The 19,502-nt window shown below is 35.4% G+C and overlaps 1 protein-coding gene across 2 annotated transcripts in view; it reads right to left on the bottom strand.

Moving 5' to 3' along the window:
- PARP8 (poly(ADP-ribose) polymerase family member 8) overlaps positions 1-19,502 on the bottom strand; it is a gene marked incomplete at both ends in the record, with an annotated part of 148,382 nt that overhangs the window by 20,083 nt on the left and 108,797 nt on the right. The window contains 8 exons of one of the 2 annotated variants that reach the window (XM_084233209.1): positions 3,645-3,712; positions 6,260-6,325; positions 7,834-7,959; positions 9,473-9,565; positions 14,683-14,778; positions 14,875-14,925; positions 16,371-16,935; positions 17,421-17,546. In XM_084233209.1, coding sequence (XP_084089335.1) covers positions 3,645-3,712; positions 6,260-6,325; positions 7,834-7,959; positions 9,473-9,565; positions 14,683-14,778; positions 14,875-14,925; positions 16,371-16,935; positions 17,421-17,546 — 1,191 coding nt within the window. The remainder of the gene's footprint in view (positions 1-3,644; positions 3,713-6,259; positions 6,326-7,833; positions 7,960-9,472; positions 9,566-14,682; positions 14,779-14,874; positions 14,926-16,370; positions 16,936-17,420; positions 17,547-19,502) is intronic. The other variant, XM_084233210.1, reaches the window with a different exon arrangement.

The following is a 19,502-nucleotide window of genomic DNA, read 5'->3' as shown; positions in this document are numbered from 1 at the left end:
TCCTTGTCTTGTTCCAGATCTTTTTTTTTAATAATAAATTTTATTTTTATATTCCCCATACAATTGCAGCCCCCCCATTCTGACCCCAACCCCTCCCCTCCCACCCCCGCCCCCCTAAAAGTGTCTCTGGTTCGTAGTTTTTTGTTGATTTTGATTTTCACTTTCTTATAGTTATTCGTTTTCCTGGTCCCTTATTTAAGTTTTCTAAATTCCTGCTATGAGTGAGACCATCCAGTATTTTTCTTTTTCTTTTTGGCTTATTTCGCTGAGCATGATCCCTTCCAGTGCCATCCATGTTGCTGCAAATTGCATGTGTTTATCTTTTTTGAATGCTGAGTAATATTCCATGGTATATATGTACCACATCTTCTTGATCCAGTCATCTATTTTTGGGCATTTGGGTTGTTTCCAAAGCTTAGCTATTGTAAACAGTGCTGCTATAAACATAGGGGTGCAGGTGTTCTTTGGAATTGATGTTTCTGTGTCCTTTGGGTAAATACCTAGGAGTGGAATTGCTGGATCATATGGAAGCTCTATGTTTAGTAGGTCCAGAAATCTCCACACAGCTCTCCACAGTGGTTGGACCAGTTTGCACTCCCACCAACAGTGCAGAAGAGTTCCTTTTTCTCCACACCCTCGCCAACATTTGTTGTTGCTAGTTTTTTTTAATATGTGCCATTCTAACTGGTGTAAGATGGTATCTCATGGTAGTTTTGATTTGCATTTCCCTGATGACAAGTGATGTTGAACATTTTTTCATATGCCTGTTGGCCATTTGCATTTCCTCTTCAGAGAAGTTTCTTTTTAGCTCTTCTGCCCATTTTTTGACTGGATTATTTTCTTTGTTGTTGTTGAGTCTCATCAGCTCTTTGCAGATTTTTGTGATCAGTCCTTTATCATTAGTGTTGGGTGCAAAAATGTTCTCCCAGTCTCTGGGGTTTCTCTTTGTTTTTGTTATTGTCTGAGGAGATCAAAGAAGAAATTAAAAAATTTCAAAGAACCAGCTCTTGGTTTCATTGATCTTTTGGATTGTTTTTTTAGTTTCAATTTCATTTATTTCTGCTTTGGTTTTTATTATTTCTTTTCTCCTACTGGTTTTGGGGTTTTCTTGTTGTTCTTTTTCTAGATCTTTGAGCTTCGAGATTAGGTTGTTTCTTTGAGTTCTTTCTTGTTTCTTGATGTGAGCTTCTATTGCTATATATTTTCCTCTTATTACTGCTTTTGCTGCATCCCATACATTTAGGATATTGGTGTCCTCCTTGTCGTTCAATTCAAAAAATTTTTTAATTTCTTCTTTGATCTCCTCATTAGCCCAATGGTCTTCCAGTAGTGTGGTTTTTAATCTCCATGAGGTAGGAAAGTTCCTTGCCTTCTTTTTATGGTTTATTTCTAGTTTGATGCCTTCATGGTCAGAAAAGATGGTTGATATGATTTCAATCTTGGTGTATCTGTTGATGTTTGTCTTGTGCCCCAGTATGTGATCGATCCTGGAGAATGATCCGTGTGCGCTTGAGAAAAATGTGTACTCCGTTTTTTTGGGGTTTAGTGTTCTATAGATGTCTGTTAAGCCCAATTGCTCTAGGTCCTTATTTAGAGCTTTGGTTTCTTTACTTATTTTTTGTCTTGTTGATCTATCCATTGTTGATAGTGGTGTGTTGAAGTCTCCCACTACGTATGTGTTTTCTCCGATGTCTGTTTTCAGAGAGGACAACAGTTGTCTGATATATTTTGGTGCTCCTTCGTTTGGTGAGTATATGTTAATGAGTGTTATTTCTTCTTGAAGTATTGTCCCCTTGATCATAATGTAGTGACCATTGGGGTCTCTTTTTATCTTTTTGAGTTTGAAATCTGTTTTATCTGATATAAGTATAGCTGTTCCTGCTTTCTTTTTTGGTCCATTTGCTTGTAGGATTGTTTTCCATCCTTTAACTTTGAGCCTATTTTTATCTTTTGTAGCTAAATGTGTTTCCTGGAGACAGCAAAAGGTTGGGTTTTGTTTCTTAATCCAGGCTGCAACTCTGTGTCTTTTTATTGAAGAGTTTAGTCCATTTACATTTAGAGTTAATATTGATATGTTAGCATCTGTATTTGCCATTGAGTTTGTCTTTCCTTTGATTTTATTTATTTATTCTTTTAATAACTTTTTTTTGTTCCAGATCTTAATGGAATTGCTTTCAGCTTTTCACCATTGAGAATGATACTGGCTGTTGGCTTGTCATAGATGGCTTTTATGATGTTGAGGTATGTTCCTTATATCCCAAGAATTTCAAGGGCTTTTATCTACCTGCTTTCTTTGTACCTCCCTACACAATCTAATTAAAAACAAATTTTTATAAAGATCATTTTCTTTAAATATTTGAGGATCTCTTTGGGCTGACATACATAATGATTTATACAGAAACTGTTATTCAACATATTTAGACACTGAAGTTGAAAAAAATTAAACTCAGTGTACGATAACACTAATTGTTTTATGCTTTTTAGCATATAAAATAATAAGTAGGGAAATTATTAAGCACTTTGGTAGACTTTCTTTTTCTTAAAATAAAAGTGATTAACAAGCTTAAGTAAATAATCACAAATCATTAAAAGTTAGCATTTTGGTTGATTTCAGGAGAAGAGATGAGACCGTTTAGATTTTTACCTTCTTTTGAATATGACTCAATGTGAGAATTAAAAAAGTTAAAATGAAAACTGTTATTTTACTTAATTCATCAGAATTTTAAAAATAAATCACAAAAGATACAAAAGACTTCTAAACCTCATTTTTTTTTCATAGTCTTTTAGACTAAATAAAACATGTATTCTAAAACTGACCAAGTCAAAGCCATACAATGCAAATTTTGAGGCAGTCAGATTCTTTCCCCTTTGCCCATCTTTATATAATTACATATTTTAAAAATTTCCTGGTTATAGCATAGAATAAGTACTTATTCAGACCAAATCTCTTATAATCTTTACATTTGTATTTCTGCATGATTGTAATAAATTCCATAGTCTTTGCATTTTCAGTGATTTCAAAGAGACAAGTACCCAAAACCCTTGTAGGCATGATATGAGCCCATTGATTTCATTTTGCTAATCAAAAACCAGAGGCAAATTATAGGAAGCATCAAAGTTGAATTCTCAAGCTATCTCTCCTATTATCCTAAGGTCCCTAACGTACTCCTGTTCTAGACCCCCGCCCCAGCCTCACTCTGAAGCATCATCTATAGTCATTAAAGAGCTCATCAAATTTATACTGTCCTTGTGAAGGGAGTCAATTACAAAAAACATAGATGTTAGAAAGATTTTCAGTAAAGCATTGACTAGATGAATGTTATCACTTCTCAACTAACTGGAGAATCAAATGACACAAAATGATTTCACCACCATGTAATCCCATCCATCACCTTTTTTATAACAATGTTGACAAATAAATTGTAGATCCCCTATAGTGCATCAGATGGCATTTGCTTCCCTTTGTGATGTACAAGTTTTAATTAAATGAGAGTCATTAAAGACCCTTGCAATGTAAAATCACTGTGCCTCATAAGCGTGTGCAACTGTAGCATTGCAGATCTTGTAAAAGAGGTCCCCCCGCCTTAAATCAGATAGTAGAAATTGATGCTGTTTTTGTTAAGAGGAAATCTAAAGTTTCATACCATTGCAGTAAGGGATGAGCAAGGGGATCTTGTTTATCCATCTGCTTCTTGATTTCCAGGTATGGTGCCTGAAAAAAAATAATTACACGTCTTGATTTTTCTTAAAATTTCTTTCTTTCTTTTTTTTTTTTTTTGCAAAAGGAAAATCAGGGCCTCCCCTGGTGGCGCACTGGTTGAGCGCTGGGCTGCGAGGCTGCCTGCAGCCTCTGCAGCGCTGGTTTGTTCCCCAGCCACGGGCGAAAAAAAAAAAAAGGGAAAATCAGATTGAGTTAGTACGCCTAATCCAGTCAAACCTGAAAGTTTATGGCCTCGAAATAGTAAGTTACCCTCATTGTTTCTTCCTGAGAGGACATCAACTTCCAACTTTTGAGACTAAAAAAAACTCCCCTAAATATTTTGCTAAAAGAATCAACCAAACTTTAACCTGAATTCCATGCTCTAGGCCATGTCCCCATTGGTGAGCCCACTGCTGAGTCTGCTCCGAAAAACCAATGCCCCCAAACCATAGAAGGTATATTACACCAACCCATGTGCCTAACCTTTCAGCAATTCTTCACGTATCCCCTTGCTGAAATTTTCCATTTTTCTATATCCAAGTCCTTTTCTGTTGCCCCAATTTTCACTTCTCCACACCCCATTTTCTTTCCTCTCTATTATCACTTTCAAAACTTAAGTCAGCTCTGTCTTAGCTGAAGATGGGTTCAGCTCCAACTGCAGCCCTCTGAAGAAAACGTGTCTTACCACCTTTAACAAGTGTCTGGATGGGTTTTCCCTTTGACAAGGAGTTTTTAACTTTCAACCAACATTAGTAAGCTTAAACTTCTAATAGCTACTACTCATGCTCTTATCAAACAGTTTTGACTTAGGTATAGATCTTGACATGAGAAAACTGCAAACAATTTACCTAAGAGCAGTCCTTCTTTTAAAAAGTATTTAATGGGTTTATTTAGACAATTATTTATTTAGAACAAAGTGCAAATCTTTTGTAACTGAGCTTGTCCAAAACACAACACAATCTAAAAAACAAGACAGCATGTTGTATTTATTTGGAGAGGTTTAAGAATTTTGACGCAGTGAAATCTGACAGCATGTGATGGCCCCCATTCACAGTACTGACAGTGAAGAAACTGAGGCAGCAAGCAATCAAGCAACTTGCCCAAGGTCATAGGCTACATCATCGATGAGCAAGTTATATGTGAATCTTTTAAATTCCCAGGCTGACACTCAATCATCTCAATTGCCTTCTATTAAAATAGCTTACACATGACCCAGAATAAAGGAAGTAATTTTTGGCAGAGAGCTGATCCCAGTTTGTAGCTATTTTTAAATCCAAGAATGATCTAGGTCTAGGGTATAATATAAATACCCTATACCAAAGTCTTTTTCAAAATGAAAAAAAAAAATGTGTACTGACTTTGTGTAAGATATTGCATTAGGTGCTTTTTATTCCCTGTAGATAAAAATGCATTTTCTTGTTTTGTTTGTTTATTGTTCTGTTTGAAAGAGAATTTAGAAACTATTGAAAGATTTGGACACAGAAAAACTGGAGAGAATAACGGCTTTTAAGTAAGTAATGTAATGTGAATTAAAGGATCTTCCGTTTACCATTGTCTGGCGTATTAGCTGTTGAATGAATGAATGAATTTTGACTAGGAAATAAGTTACAATGGAAAGAATCAAGAATTAACTTCGGGAATGTAAAAAAATATACTTGGAGTACATTTTGAAGCAGAGTAGAGATGAGGGTAGGAGGTGAGGGGAGCAGAATCACAACACCATGGAGAGCAGGAAGCCACTATTTCCTCCATGGAGAAAGGAAAGGGCCAGGGTGAAGTGTTTGTAAGCCTGCGAGCCCCCAGAGCAGTGCAAACCATGAAACCACCATATGCAAACTGAACACATAATGGTGTTGTTAATTAAGGATTATTAATTTTGACTTAAAATGAGTTTTAAATCTCTCGCTAAATCTTTGGCAATGGAAAGGCCTCAATAATTCAATAGCATGTGCTTTTCCAAGTGCTGGACTCTAGCCCAGATATGTTAGACTTTCATAATAAACTCTGAATCCTTGTTCATCAAACCTTTCCCCAAAGCATCTCTAATAGCCAAAAATAAATAAGTAAATAAATAAATGAACTCATTTTCACAAGGAGTCTGGTGTCTTCCAAAATTACATTGAGATTATATCTAATGTATGGATAAATTACATTTGACAGAACATTTGCCTTTATTTTAACATAAAATGATATTTTGGAATGGCTACCATTAATTAAAATGACCACCATCTACGAAGATGGTACCGGCTTTAACCTTTGTCTTAAAATATCCCAATGTACTCAAACTCTTGCCCTAGTTCGAGAGTAAAACATAATTATGCAATTACCCTCAAAATCACAGTGATAGCTTGCCAAACACTGGTGATGTAAATTAATTAAAACATCCCACTACAGCACTTTTTAAATTGTTATCATTTTAATTTTACTCCTATATAATAAAAAAGTTTACATTTTACTACGTAGTTAATCCTCTTATTTTTTTTCCTCTCAGACATTTTTAAAATATGATTTTACTCATACAAAACTAAACTGTACAAGACCACAAGATGATGTACTTACTTGTGTCATTTCTCTAATAGAAGTTATGCTATCCAATGCTTTCATTACTCGGTCATAGTTCTTCTTCTGTTGAGTGAAAAAAAAAAAAACAAACAGTATTTACTGTAAGCCTTTGTGAGTCTACACATTCGCTGGAGAAACATATTATTTTTGTACAAGAATTTCCCATCAGGGTCCAGCAATGTCTGTGTTGTTGTATACACAAAAGAGACCACTTTAATGAGATGGCTCAGTGACAATAGGATTTATAATTCAGAGAGAAGAAAACAATGACAGTCCCAAGTCCATATGATCATGTTCAGCAAACAGGGGAAAAAACTATCAATACAAAAATGGTCCTGGGTTCTAGTTCTGGCTTTCTCCATTAAGGGATTAATCCATGACAAATAAAGTAAGCACAGAATCCTTCCAAAATATAAATCCATTTTAATTCTTACAAGTTAATTTTATTTTTAATTGTTTCATTGGAAGACTGGTACCAAAAGAGTATAAAAGTGCATAAATGACGCTACATACTCTGTTAATAATTCCTAAGCATAGCACAAATATGTGCACTGTTGCCATCTGTGAAAGATGGTTTTTATCTTGGTTTTTCCAAGAAAAGTTTATCTAGTCATTGTGTCTGTAAAATGATTTCAAGATGAAGAGTAAAAGAGGCAAAGGCAATTATGAAATTTGAAAAATATATTTCAGAAGGTTCTGCTTTATCTCCATGAATTTATAAAATTGCTTTCTCGGCCTCCCTGGTGGCGCAAGGGGTTAAGCGCCTTGCACTATGAAGCAATCTGCAGCCTCTGCAGCAAGAGTTCAATCCCCGGCCCGCCAGGAAGAAACCACATGGTGAAGCAGACCTCTCCTGTCTCACCCACTGCTCCCCTCAGTAATGTATTCCAGTCAGCCTGCCTGTTCTGTTCCCCACTCTGTCTCTGGTGAATCCTCTCATCACCCACCCCTTGCATTTCTGGCCTGTACCCCATCTCTTGTATGCATAAATAAATAAATCTTTTAAAATAAATAAATAAAATAAAATTGCTTTCTCAATAACTGCAGTTGAACAACAATATGAATTCAACTTCCACTAACCTTTACTTCACAAGGAAGGGTGGACGGGGAGAGACCAGAGAAGGGTGAAGTAAAAACACAAGAGAAAAAGGGAAACCTGTCCTTTTACACAGAAACTTTAAAATTAAAATGAGGTTGCATAAGTTAGAATTTCAAAACATAGAACAAAATTAAAATAATCATATTAACCATCACAAGTCAACTCAAATCAGCCATCCACAACTTTCTGTGTAGATGGGGTATGGAAAGATTGGAATGTGAGGGAATTGCATGGGCCTAGTTTCATGAAAATAAAGTTCTGAAAATGATTTCAAAGCAAGAAAAGAAAGGGGGAAGTAAGAGAATATGAAAGAGTGAAGTGGAAGCAAATCAAGTTTGAGGGAAAAGACCCGCATTTACTCAATGGCAACAGAGGTCGTGACAGGTCATGGATATGCTTCCTGAGAGTGGTCATGAGACTAAAGCTATTGTTAAAGAAAACGTTTGACTGACATTTGAAGTTGGCTACTTACCCTGGGGTTGAATGCCAGCATCTGAGGATCATTAGGATCTACCACAGAGGGATATGGCTCGAATATGACAACTTTTCTAGGAGATTCCAATGCAGACCTACACATGGATACTAGTAGATCTACCACCTTGAAATACACACATAAGATAATTACTATCCTTCAGAATTTATCAAGTGCTCTACTCTGGTTTCTCTCTCTCAAGGTAGCATATAAAAGTCTCAGGACTGCTGTATATCTGTCACATCTGTTATTTGTAACTTTAGGACAAATTTGACCATACTTGACCTCAAGTTTAAAATACAAATATGTGTTACTTCCAATTGCTCACATTTTACTGCCCCTTTGTCATGGACAGATACTATGTGCTAACACTGTTCTAGATGCTAGGGCAAGACAGGAAGGGGACAGACATGTCCTTGCTCTTATGCAATTTACATTCTAATGGAGAATGTGTATCAGAAAAACAAAATAGTTAAACAGTACATGCTTAAGTATATTTTATGGTAGTGTTAAAAGCTATAAAATGCTATAACAATTAAGTAGGCATAAGAGACAAAGGCAGAGGGGGTTCCTATTTTAGAGTAGCTAGGGAAGTTGGTGATTTTCAACAGAGACCTGAGCAACATGAGGAAGGGAGACTTGTGACTATCTGGGGAGAAACCTTTCCAGGTGAAGGAAACTGCAATTATAGGAAATGAGTTTGGCAAGGCTCCAAGAACAGTAAATACCCCTACATCATCTTATTTCTTCCTACTCTCTTCTGCCAAAGGCCATTAATGACCATCTATAGGTTAAAAATATGATGGCTTCGTGCTTATTTTCTTCTATGATTCCTAAATCACTTTTATTTTATGATTTAATGTGCTACTTCCTGAACATATATTAGGCATATTTATAACTATGATGTTTGGGGGACAATCTGGATTCTATTCCTTGTTAGTACTGCATTTTGTTAAGATACAGGATTGTACAATAAGTTTTTGTATTATAGTTGGTCTAGTTGCCCTAATGAATATGTAGTTAGTTTTTAAAAGTTTTCTCTAGTTTTTCTTATATATTTATTAGTGATTTAGTCAGCTTCCAAAAATGAAAGAAAAATCAAGTGAAATTTTGATGGATTTGCATGGAGTAAGTAAATTTTTATATTTTTATAATTTATTTCTTTCCAGAAAAATGGGTTGTTTCTCTTCTATATTGTTTATGTTTTGCATTTCCCCCTGCCATAAACACTGCTATGGTAAAACTAAATGCTCTCTTTTATTATATGGTCTGCCCGTTATTTTTTCACCTACGTTTTAAAACAAATTGGTGTCCATTTTATGGCACTCTAACTTTACAAATAAATTTTACATAATACATGTGAAAGGATTTCACTATCTCAAATTCAGCATATAAGAAAAAATAACAACCATTTTCAAGCAATAGAAAGTTGGTTTAATTTCTTCCCTTGGCAACTGTAAAATGACAAAATAGACATCAGATTAAGATAGCAAAATTTACTTTCTATCTAAAAAAATAGTCAAATACTGGTTTGATTTCCAAACTGTCAAACTTTAAAGAATAGCACAGTGAATATAAGTAGTGGATCAAAATAAAATTTTCAAGTCAAAATAGGGAATAATTACTATCATGTTACTACCTGAGCTCCAGTTGCTATTTCATCAGCAGCTTCATTCATTACTCCCAGGGTTTGAAAAGCAAATACACATAGCTCTCGTTCACACACAGTAGGCTACAAAAGAAAGAATCAATTGCAACATTTCTAAATACCTAAATTTATGGTGTTCCATTTGATAAATAGAAGATACAAATTTTTAGAATTTTTAAAAAAGGAATCATAATCATTTACTGATATAGTCACAAGTATGATAAGAAATCCTTTTCAGTTTTAGGCATATGTATTTGGAGTAATTTAGCAACAGATGAAAATAGACTTAAATCAGAAATCCATCTCTCCTGCTTAATATACACTTGCACATGAGCTATATTAAAAAAGGCAAATAGCTATACTTGTAATATACTAAAAATATAAGGTTAAACTTCATCGCTTTGTAAAACAAATAGACAAAGGAGAATTGCACTCTTTCCCAGCTATTTTTCTTTGGAAGAAACAAGCATAACTCTGCTTACTTGCTCCCCAGTTCTTGAAAGATTGGTTTTGTTGCAAAGACTTTGACTTCAATAACCTCCTGAAGTCAACAGCACTGAAATATACACTCTGCAATTGCTTTGGAAGAGCTCTCATCTTTCAAATCTAATATAATGTCATCGCTTTGATTTATCTTATCTCCCAAGTTACATTGCATTAGGTAGCTGATGAAGCCTAACACGATGCAATCCACGGTGCTGCTGCACCGCAGACAAAAGGCATTTGTTAGTGCCAGGGAGCCTATGTGCTCTCATTTCAGAGGACAGCTTGGTCCGATACTTAACCAGCGGGGAAGTATGGCTCCACTCTCTTCATCCTTTATGGTGGTTTTGTGGGAACAAAGCACAGCCAATCACAAAGATGCTGGTTGACATTCCCTAAAGAGAATTTTACACACACACACACACACACACGAGCAGACTGTTCAATTTCTATTACTTTTTTTGTTTATTGGACTGTTTGACTTATTCTTAATCTTCTATTTTCCTGTGCGTGTGAGTGTGCATGTATGTCTCACCCTCAATTTCCCCCTGACATATCTTTGGTTCATTTTCTGGGAGGACAGTATGGTCTGAAATATTAATAACCACCATTTACTGCACCATTACTACAGTGCAAAACATGACACTGGAGTTTGAGTATAATAAAGCTGTATAGAAATAAGAATAAAGAGATAAACTTTGGAAAGCAGAAAAAGCAGGCCAAAGGCATTTGCTATTTATAACATTACTATTATCTTCTACAGTGGAAATGGCATTGCCATAGACAAAGATCAACAGAGACATTGACAAAATAAAACTTGACCTCCTAAAGGGATAGATTGAGATGGCCAAAGGATTTTCCCTATTCTCAACAAGACTATACATTTTATATATCAAATAGAAATAGCAAACTTGCATAAATATTCATAAATAAAAGCTGATTTAGTTAATTGGGGTTTCAGAATAAAAATAGACCTCTTTGAGAGAAAATCTGACTACAAAATTGGCACATGGGAAGCAAGAAAACTTGTTTTTAATGTGCTTCCCTTAAAAAATAAAACAAATATATCACAAAACCTGACAAATGATTGAATTCTTAAATTGCTGCCATGTGTTTTTTTTTTTTTTTTTAAGTATAAAGCGCAAAGTATAAGAAAAGGTTCTGGTAAAATTATCTTTTTTTAGGCATCATGGTAGCTTTTCAAATACATATTCCTAAAGACAGGATAAACCTCTCTTACAACAGTGCAACACGGAATCTAGTGCAGTGCCTTCAGGAAGCCTTTATGAAGCATTTTTGATGTCAAAGAGAATTAGGTTCAAAATCCAGTCACTACCCACATTACTTGGAAAAAGTTGAACAAATTGGTTAGTCTCTTTCGATCTTAATTCCCTTATTTGTACCATGGTTACAAAATACCTAAACCACAAGAGTTTTTTTGAAAATGAAATAAGAAAACACTGTACAAATTATCTTCACACAGAAGACGTCACCTGCAGTTCAGAATGTTAGGTTTCCCCACCTGAGTATTTCTTATTAGTTTTTCTTATCTAATTGCCTTGCTAGACCCTCCAGCAAGCACAATGTTGATCACACATGGAAATAGCATCAAAAAGAATAAACCACTTAAAATACATTTATACTAAGATGTGTGTCTTACACACTGAAAACTATAAAACAATGATGATACAAATAAGTGGAAAGACAACCACTGTAAATGACTTGGAAGAATTATTATTGTTAAGATGGTAATATTTCCCAAATTAACCCACGGATCCAATACAAACCCTAGCAAAATTCCAACTGCTTTTTATTTTTTTCCAGAACTGGACAAGTAATATTTGTGTCAAATGGAAAATGCAAGGGATCCCAAATAGTGAAAACAAACTTGTTTGAAAAATTCAAGTATGATTAATTTAATACATTCTAATATAGTGAAATTACTCAGTTGCCTTATCACCCTGGAAGAGTTACTTACAGATTTAAAAAGCTAACTAGCACACTAGATACTTGGTTTCAACTTAGTTTTCTTTTACATTAATACTATTGACAGTATTTGGTGGAGAATGCAAAGAATTTCCTTATTGCAAGTGTTGAAGCTGTTTTGACTCTTAAAGCTGTTTACCTACTCTTTGTGTACTCAGAATGATTGTTTTCCCCCTTTTTGTCGTTGTGTATAGTAAAATGTTTGAAAGTGTTCTACCATGTAAAGTGTATATAATCATGTGAATCACTCAACCACAGGCAGCTGGCTGGCAAACAGCTTATTACAATACAAGAAGGCTTGCAGGCATATGCAAAGTTGCCTCCTGCCTCAACTACTATCTTAGTTTAAGTAAGCAGAAAAGAGTAAATGTTATTTAAATCTTTTTTGCTTTTAATATCATTTCTCTAATACAGTTAGGAGTTTTAGAGGAAAGTTTAAAAAAAGTCTTTCAACAAAAAATATAATCTTCTCAAGAAAGAAGAGACACCTAGAAAAATTTATCTAAATGTGTTAAGAATGAATCTGGGTCTCACTCAGAGCAGGAATTTAGAAAACCTAAATAAGGGACCAGGAAAAAAAATACTAATTATAATAAAGTAAAAATCAAAATCAACAAGCAACTATAAACCAGAGACACACTACGGGGCGGTTGGGGGAGTGATTAGGGTCAAAATAAGGGAGATGGAATTGTATGGGGACTATAACCAAGATGAAAATGCATACGTTGTGCAAAAATGAAAAATGATGTTAAAAATATATAAAATAAAATTTAAAAAAAAACCAGAATGAATCTGGACCTGGCCTCACACCCATACACAAAAGTTAACTTGAGTTACTCAGTCACACCGGGTCTTTTGCATATATATAAATATACATGTTATTATTAAACTTCTCTATTTTTTTCTCTTTTTTAAAAACTCAAAAACTATTAATGATTTAAATGTAAAATACAAAACTCTTAGAAGGAAATATAGATGTAAATCTTCATGAGCCTAAACTAGGCAGTGGTTTAACTGATAAATTTAGACTCCATTAAAACGTTATTTTTGTGTGTCACAGAAAACTATTAAGAAAGTGAAAAAAAACTCACATAATAGAAAATATCTGCAAATCAGATCACAATCAACCAAAAAAATTATTATGCTCAGTGAAATAAGCCAGAAAGAAAAAGAAAAATAACGAATGATTTCACTTATAGGAGGGATGTAGAGGAAACAAATAAGGGATCAGGGGAAAAAAGTAATTATAATAAATTAAAACTCAAAATCAATAGGCAACTATAAATCAGAGACATTCTACAGGGGAAGAGGAAGGAGAGGGATCAAAACAGGGGTGGGAAGAACACATGGGACTATGGTGATGGGACACAGGTGAATTGGTGGTGGGAATTTCATGGGTACTACACCTAAGAGGAGAAAGCAAAACTCAAGAATGATGTGATGTAAAATATATACAAAATAAAATTTAAAAAACTAAAAAATAAAAAAAATACAAATAACCTTATTAAAAATCAGGCAATGGATTTGAAAAGATATTTCCCAGAGAAGATATACACATTTCCAATAAGCACAAACTCATTAGTCATTAGGGAATTGCAGATTAAAACCACAATGAGATACTACTTCACACACACTAGGGGTACCTAAATTCGGGGGATAAAGAAATGGGAACCACAAGTAATGGTAAAGTGAAGGATATAGTGAGATCATTATATACATTGCTAATGGGAACATAAAATGGGTGCAGCCACTGTCAAAAAGTTTGGCTGTTCCTCAAAATAAAATAGAGCTAACAAACGTCTTAACCATTCAAAAATGAAATGATGAGGGGGCAAAGATCACGTATCTGCATAATGGAGTATTATTCCACTATAAAGAAGAATACTGTTACTGACACATGCTAGATGAATGAACCTTGAAATGATAGGAGTGAGAGAAGACACAAACAAAAGGGCACATAATTTATAATCCTATTTATGTAAAATATTCTGAATAAATAAACTCACAGAGACAGACAAATGGATTAGTGATTGAAAGGGGAAAAGAGGAAGGAAAAATTTGGGATGACTGTAACAGTTACAGAGTTTCTGTTCAGGTGATTGATATTTTCTGGAATTACTGGTAACGGCTGCATAGCATTTTTGTGAATATACTCAAAACCAATGAATTATAACATTAAAATTATAAATTGTATGTTTTATAAATTTAATCTTAATAAAAGAAACTGCAAAGAAAGACTTTTGAAACTGGATAATTTCCCCCAAAATGCATGTACTCCCTCAATAATGCCCTGCATGTGTTAGTAAGCTGGCATTTTTGGAAATCTTTATTCTGATGATCCGTATGCTACTGTGTGCCTTTTCAAGATAAAATAAGGATTACTTTCTCTTTTCTACAGCAAGCATTTAAAATTATACAGTCTGGAGAAACACTTCAGGGTGCATATTTCTACAGATGCAGATGGATAAATATAAAAAGGTGGACATATATATAATATATAGGTGTATGTAAAAAGGACAGTAAGAAATGTTTTCCAAAAATGAAACTACTTGCTCTTTCACAAACTCCTGAAATAGTAATTCATTTTAGGAAAACCATGCCACTTGTATATTAAATAATTTGCTCAATGCAGAGTATTTACTGTAAACGCAGTTATTTACTTAATTGTTTTATATCTTACTCTTTTCATTTATATTCTAAATCAACATTGACAATCCACCAAGAGAACTTACTCTAAGCATGGGGCCATTTTGAAACACATGTGGTTCATCACAAACCACACAATATTCATTCAATACAGGGATCCGCTGTTCAGCAAACTCAATAGTCTGTAAAAAAATAAAGGAAAAACACAGAAAAACAAAATAAGTCAAACTCAGGAACAGTTTGAAAATATCGCAACGATGGGGGAAGGCAGTTCATACCTGCACTAGGAAGCCACGGTCTCGTATTGGAATGCATTTGGCACCATTTGGCTATAAAAAGCAAAGTAAAAGAAGAAAATTTTTTCATTGGGAAAATACATACTTTTTTTGCAACAATGAATTACAGACAAGATCTTTTAAAGGATCACTTGTAATGTTAATTAACTCACTGATTGTGACATCAAGATTTTAGAATTTATTATTGCTATCTTTCAATAGCATTCTTAATTTATGATCTTCTAGTAAAATGATGGATATCTTTACATGATCAGAAAAACTCATTTCCTCTATTACTCATCATCAAATGTTCCTACTTCCTTATTTAGAGTATTTTAATCTTGTTTTACAATCAGAATGATTGCTAGTGAATGGGATATAATACTGAAGTCTTGTACTAGGCTTAACCCTTAAGAGATGTAAAGACATTTCTTTTTAGACTATCCGAAATTATTTTTTCTTAGGTGAAGCAATTATGGGGCACTTTCTCTTATGTAACCTTTCGACATTATTTTAAATGTCTGTAATGCTTAGTGCTGATAAGAAATGGGCTTTAAGGTTATCCACCTAAAAAATTATCCATATACTCAAATACATTTTCTTAACACAAATGCATTTTATGGTAATAATTTTAGAGATAAATCTATATAAGAGCAACAAAGCTTTCAGAGAACTGCATCTTACTTCTCAATTTCATTTATTCCTAGTTGTGTCCATATTAAAGGTTAAAAGCTAAATACGACCCTCCACCAATACATACCTACACCCTGCCCACACACACAATAAAGCAAATAAAACTTCTAATCAATTCCTTTACATAAATAACATACAAAAGGTAGGCTTGTTTCTTTGTCTTTAAAGTGGCTACAATAGCAATCACCCTAGAGGTAAATTCTGTTAAGACTTCCAGTAAATACCACTCAGTCCCACCTGACCCCCCAGAAGCTTCATGGTAAAGTGTTTTCAGTTTTATAAAGTTTGATAAGATCAGCTTTAAGGAGGCTCTGAGGACACAGCTGTAAATGTTGCTTCTCAATCCTAGCAATGGTGTTCATGGGCAAAGTTTTTCTCATATATATAAAACAGTAAGCAGATTATCCTTAATTTAGTTATCAAATAAGCTTTATTTCCCACTACTTGCACTAGAAAATTAAAGATGAGGTAAACGACGTTCAAACATTAAAATTCTATGATTTCTTAAAAGGATAGGCTTTGGAAAATCAATTAATTAACTTCCTTCCATCTTGGGGTAGCATTCACCATGACAAGAATTTGGGACCAGACAGAAAGTCAATATCTACACCTATTTTCTTAGAATCAAAACGAACATTCTAATACCATCTACAAATGTCTGGAATACAAGACAATATCCAGAAAGGAAAAGCAGCAAGTTAAAAAAAAAAAATTCTTTCCCCCACTGGATCTTACACACACACACTCACACCCTCTACTGCACCTTAGTTAACAATCAAGAACTCAAGATGGAAATATTTACGCACAGCAGGCTGGGAAGATGAAGATGAAGATGGTGTTAAGATACCAATAAGCCCTGAGGTAAGTGAGAGCCTCCTGCCCTCCACAGAAGGTTCCTTGAAAAGCTCTGTTTTGGATGACTTGGGGGCACTGGAATAAGACTTGCTGAGCAACTTGTGATTCTTCAGTCCATATAATTCTTCCATTCGGAGATTACTGGAGTAAGACCTGCTTAACAGTTTGTGGGGCTTCAAGTTGGTGTTGTGCTCACATCGTGGATCTCCAGAACAAGACCGAGACAAGAGTTTATGTGACTTGAGAGAGAGGCAGTCGTCTTGCTTGACAGCTGCAGGGCAGGGACGGTTCAAGAGTTTGTGCGACTTTATTGCCGTCACAGCCTGCTCGGTCCTGGGGTCGCTGGACAGGGAGCGACCAAAGGTCCTGTGGGACTTGGTGGCGCACACGTCATCGGCCTTGACTGTGCTGGAGCAAGTCCTCCGCAGCAGCTTATGTGTTTTGGAGATCCCATCTTGCTCAGATTTCAGTTTGGATTTGCTTTTACCACAACCAGGAGGAGGATAACTAGGCGACCTTCAAAATTGAACAACAATTAGTACAGGGCGAAGCATGAGTATGGCAGACCATGGAGAACACGCGTCAGGCTCAATCATCTCAACGCCTCTAGAAATACCACCTCACTTTCACACCGCCTATATGCTGCTAAAATGGAAATCAAGAGAGTGTGCAGAATGATCACAGGGGCTGAATTATATTTTCCCTGAAAAGCAAGAAAAGATGATCAGGTCTTCCCTACCAATCCCTACATGAACTCATTTTGGTAGGAAAAGCTTTAGTAAATTTAACCCATGTTATGAAAACAAGAACTCTAAACATAGAAGGAACACCTGTGTTTTTGATGGAATGCATCTAATACAGTTCATTCTTGGATGTATAAGGAAAATAAACATGCCGAGACTGTGAAAAGAATTCCCTGAATGGAACACCAGCGGGGTAGCAAAGCTGGGCACTGGTCAGATGATGATGATGATGATGATGATGATGAAACCATCTGTTACCTGCGCAAGGTAGAAAATATATGCAGGGGAGACTTCACTTTCTTCTCTGACAGCTTCTTATTGTGCAGGCAATTGGATTTTTCTTTGCTCTGTTTCCACTGCTGGGTAACAAATGTCTGCATGATTCTGTCAATTCAAAGGTAAGTCTATTATCACCACTCCAAGGCAATTTAGTGCAAGATTTCTACATTTCTTGTGTACAGGACTCCTCATCAAAGGAAAGAAAATGCATAGTAATCAGTGAGATGCTAATCTAGAAGATGCTTTCTTATGTAGGAAAATATTAAAAAAAGTCTGACCTGTTGTAATTAAGAATTATTATGCTATAAGTAATAATATTAAATGACAGAATTCATAAACTAAGGATTTATAAGGATAACTTTTAGGATCAACGACTTTAGCTGAATTGGCCAAAAAAATTCTGAATTACTTTGTTGGTGCCAGAAGCAACTTTAAAAACATTTTTGGAACTAGTTGATACAAGTCAAGTCAATTTCCTTTTATTTAATTTTGCTTATATGTATTTTCCTCATCAAACTGAGAAAATAAAACTAAAATCATAAGTAAAAACAAACCATGCAAAACTGATTCTGGAGAAATAATGAGGGCAGCAAATGTTATCTTCGGCATAGACCACTCACCTACAAACACACACACACACACACACACACACACACACGCACACAGGAATATCACGTATTCATAAAAAACAAAGAAATCTTCTCATTTGCAACAGCAATGAAAGACCTTGAATACATCAAGGTAAGTGAAATAAGTCACAAAAAGAAAGATAAATACACTATGATTTCACCAATATGTAGAATCTAATAATTCTAATAATAGCAACAACAAAAACTAAGTTCATAGATACAGAGAACAGATTAGGGATGACCAGAGGTGGGGCTGGGGAGAAGTGGGAGAAAGGAGTAAAGGGGACCAAAAGTTATCAACTTCCAGCTATAAAACAAGTAAGTCAAGGGACTCCCCTGGTGGCGCAGCAGTTGAGCCCGGGGCTTCGAAGCTGCCTGCCCCTACCTCCCCCCACCCCCAGCAGCCTCTGCAGCACTAGTTCGATCCCGGGCTGCCGGGCGAGGGTCCCACATGGCGTGCAGACTACTCCTGCCATGCCCGCTGCTCCCCTCAGCAGTGTACTTCGTTGGTCTGGTCTGCCTATTCTGTTCCCTGCTCTGGCTCTGGTGAATTCTCTCACCCTCCCGTGCTTCTGACTGTACCCAGTGCTTGTATGAATAAATAAATAAATCTTTAAATAAAAACAAAAAAAACAAGTCAAGGGAATATAATGTGCAGCATTGTGAATGTAGGGTATGTGTGAAAGTTGTTAAGGGGGTAATTCTTAAAACTCTGCATCACAGTAAAAAAAATGCTTATCTTACATACATTAGTGACACCACCCAGTATAAAGACAAGCTTGAAAACTAACCCTTGCAAGCTGGTGATTATAGAAGTGAAGCATCCAGAGAGGGGGAAGGGGTAGGGGAACAGTAACAGGGAAGGAAGCACAATGGACTCTGGTGGTGGACTCCAGTGGGTGCACTGTGGTGGCAAAACCTGATGGGGGGGGATCCTAATATTACCTCAATTAAAATAAAATTGTGACTGTATGGAGATGGATGTAAATTAATCATACTATGGTGATCATTTCACAAAATATGCAAATAACAAATCACAAAAAAATAGTTGATAAAAACTATTCAATGCATATGGCATTCTGTGTCCAATTCTGATCCTGGTTAGTCACTCCTATCTTCTACTTTCCACACCTTTTTGGTATGCCCATCATTTAGCATTGCACCTTGCTGCTGATAAGGGCTCAAAATATGTTAAACTGAGCAGCTGGAAAAAATACACTGTATAATGTAAAGTGGTAGGCATAGGTTGTATATTAATTACCATTTTAGAGGTAGAGGATTCAAGAGATTAAGATTTTGTTATCTAATGTGTGTGTGTGTGTGTGTGTGTGTATAATATGTTACATCCAGCACTGGGGCTCTGCCAGAAAGTTTGCTTTCAAATGAGATCCACACCTAACTCACATTTGAGCAAGGCTGCTTCAATGTCAAG

The sequence above is a fragment of the Talpa europaea genome, assembly GCF_964194135.1.
Source record: "Talpa europaea genome assembly, chromosome: 5".
NCBI classification, from domain to species: Eukaryota; Metazoa; Chordata; class Mammalia; order Eulipotyphla; family Talpidae; genus Talpa; species Talpa europaea.
Note: the sequence above shows the minus strand (reverse complement) of the source record. Positions and strands in the feature narration are given on the sequence as shown.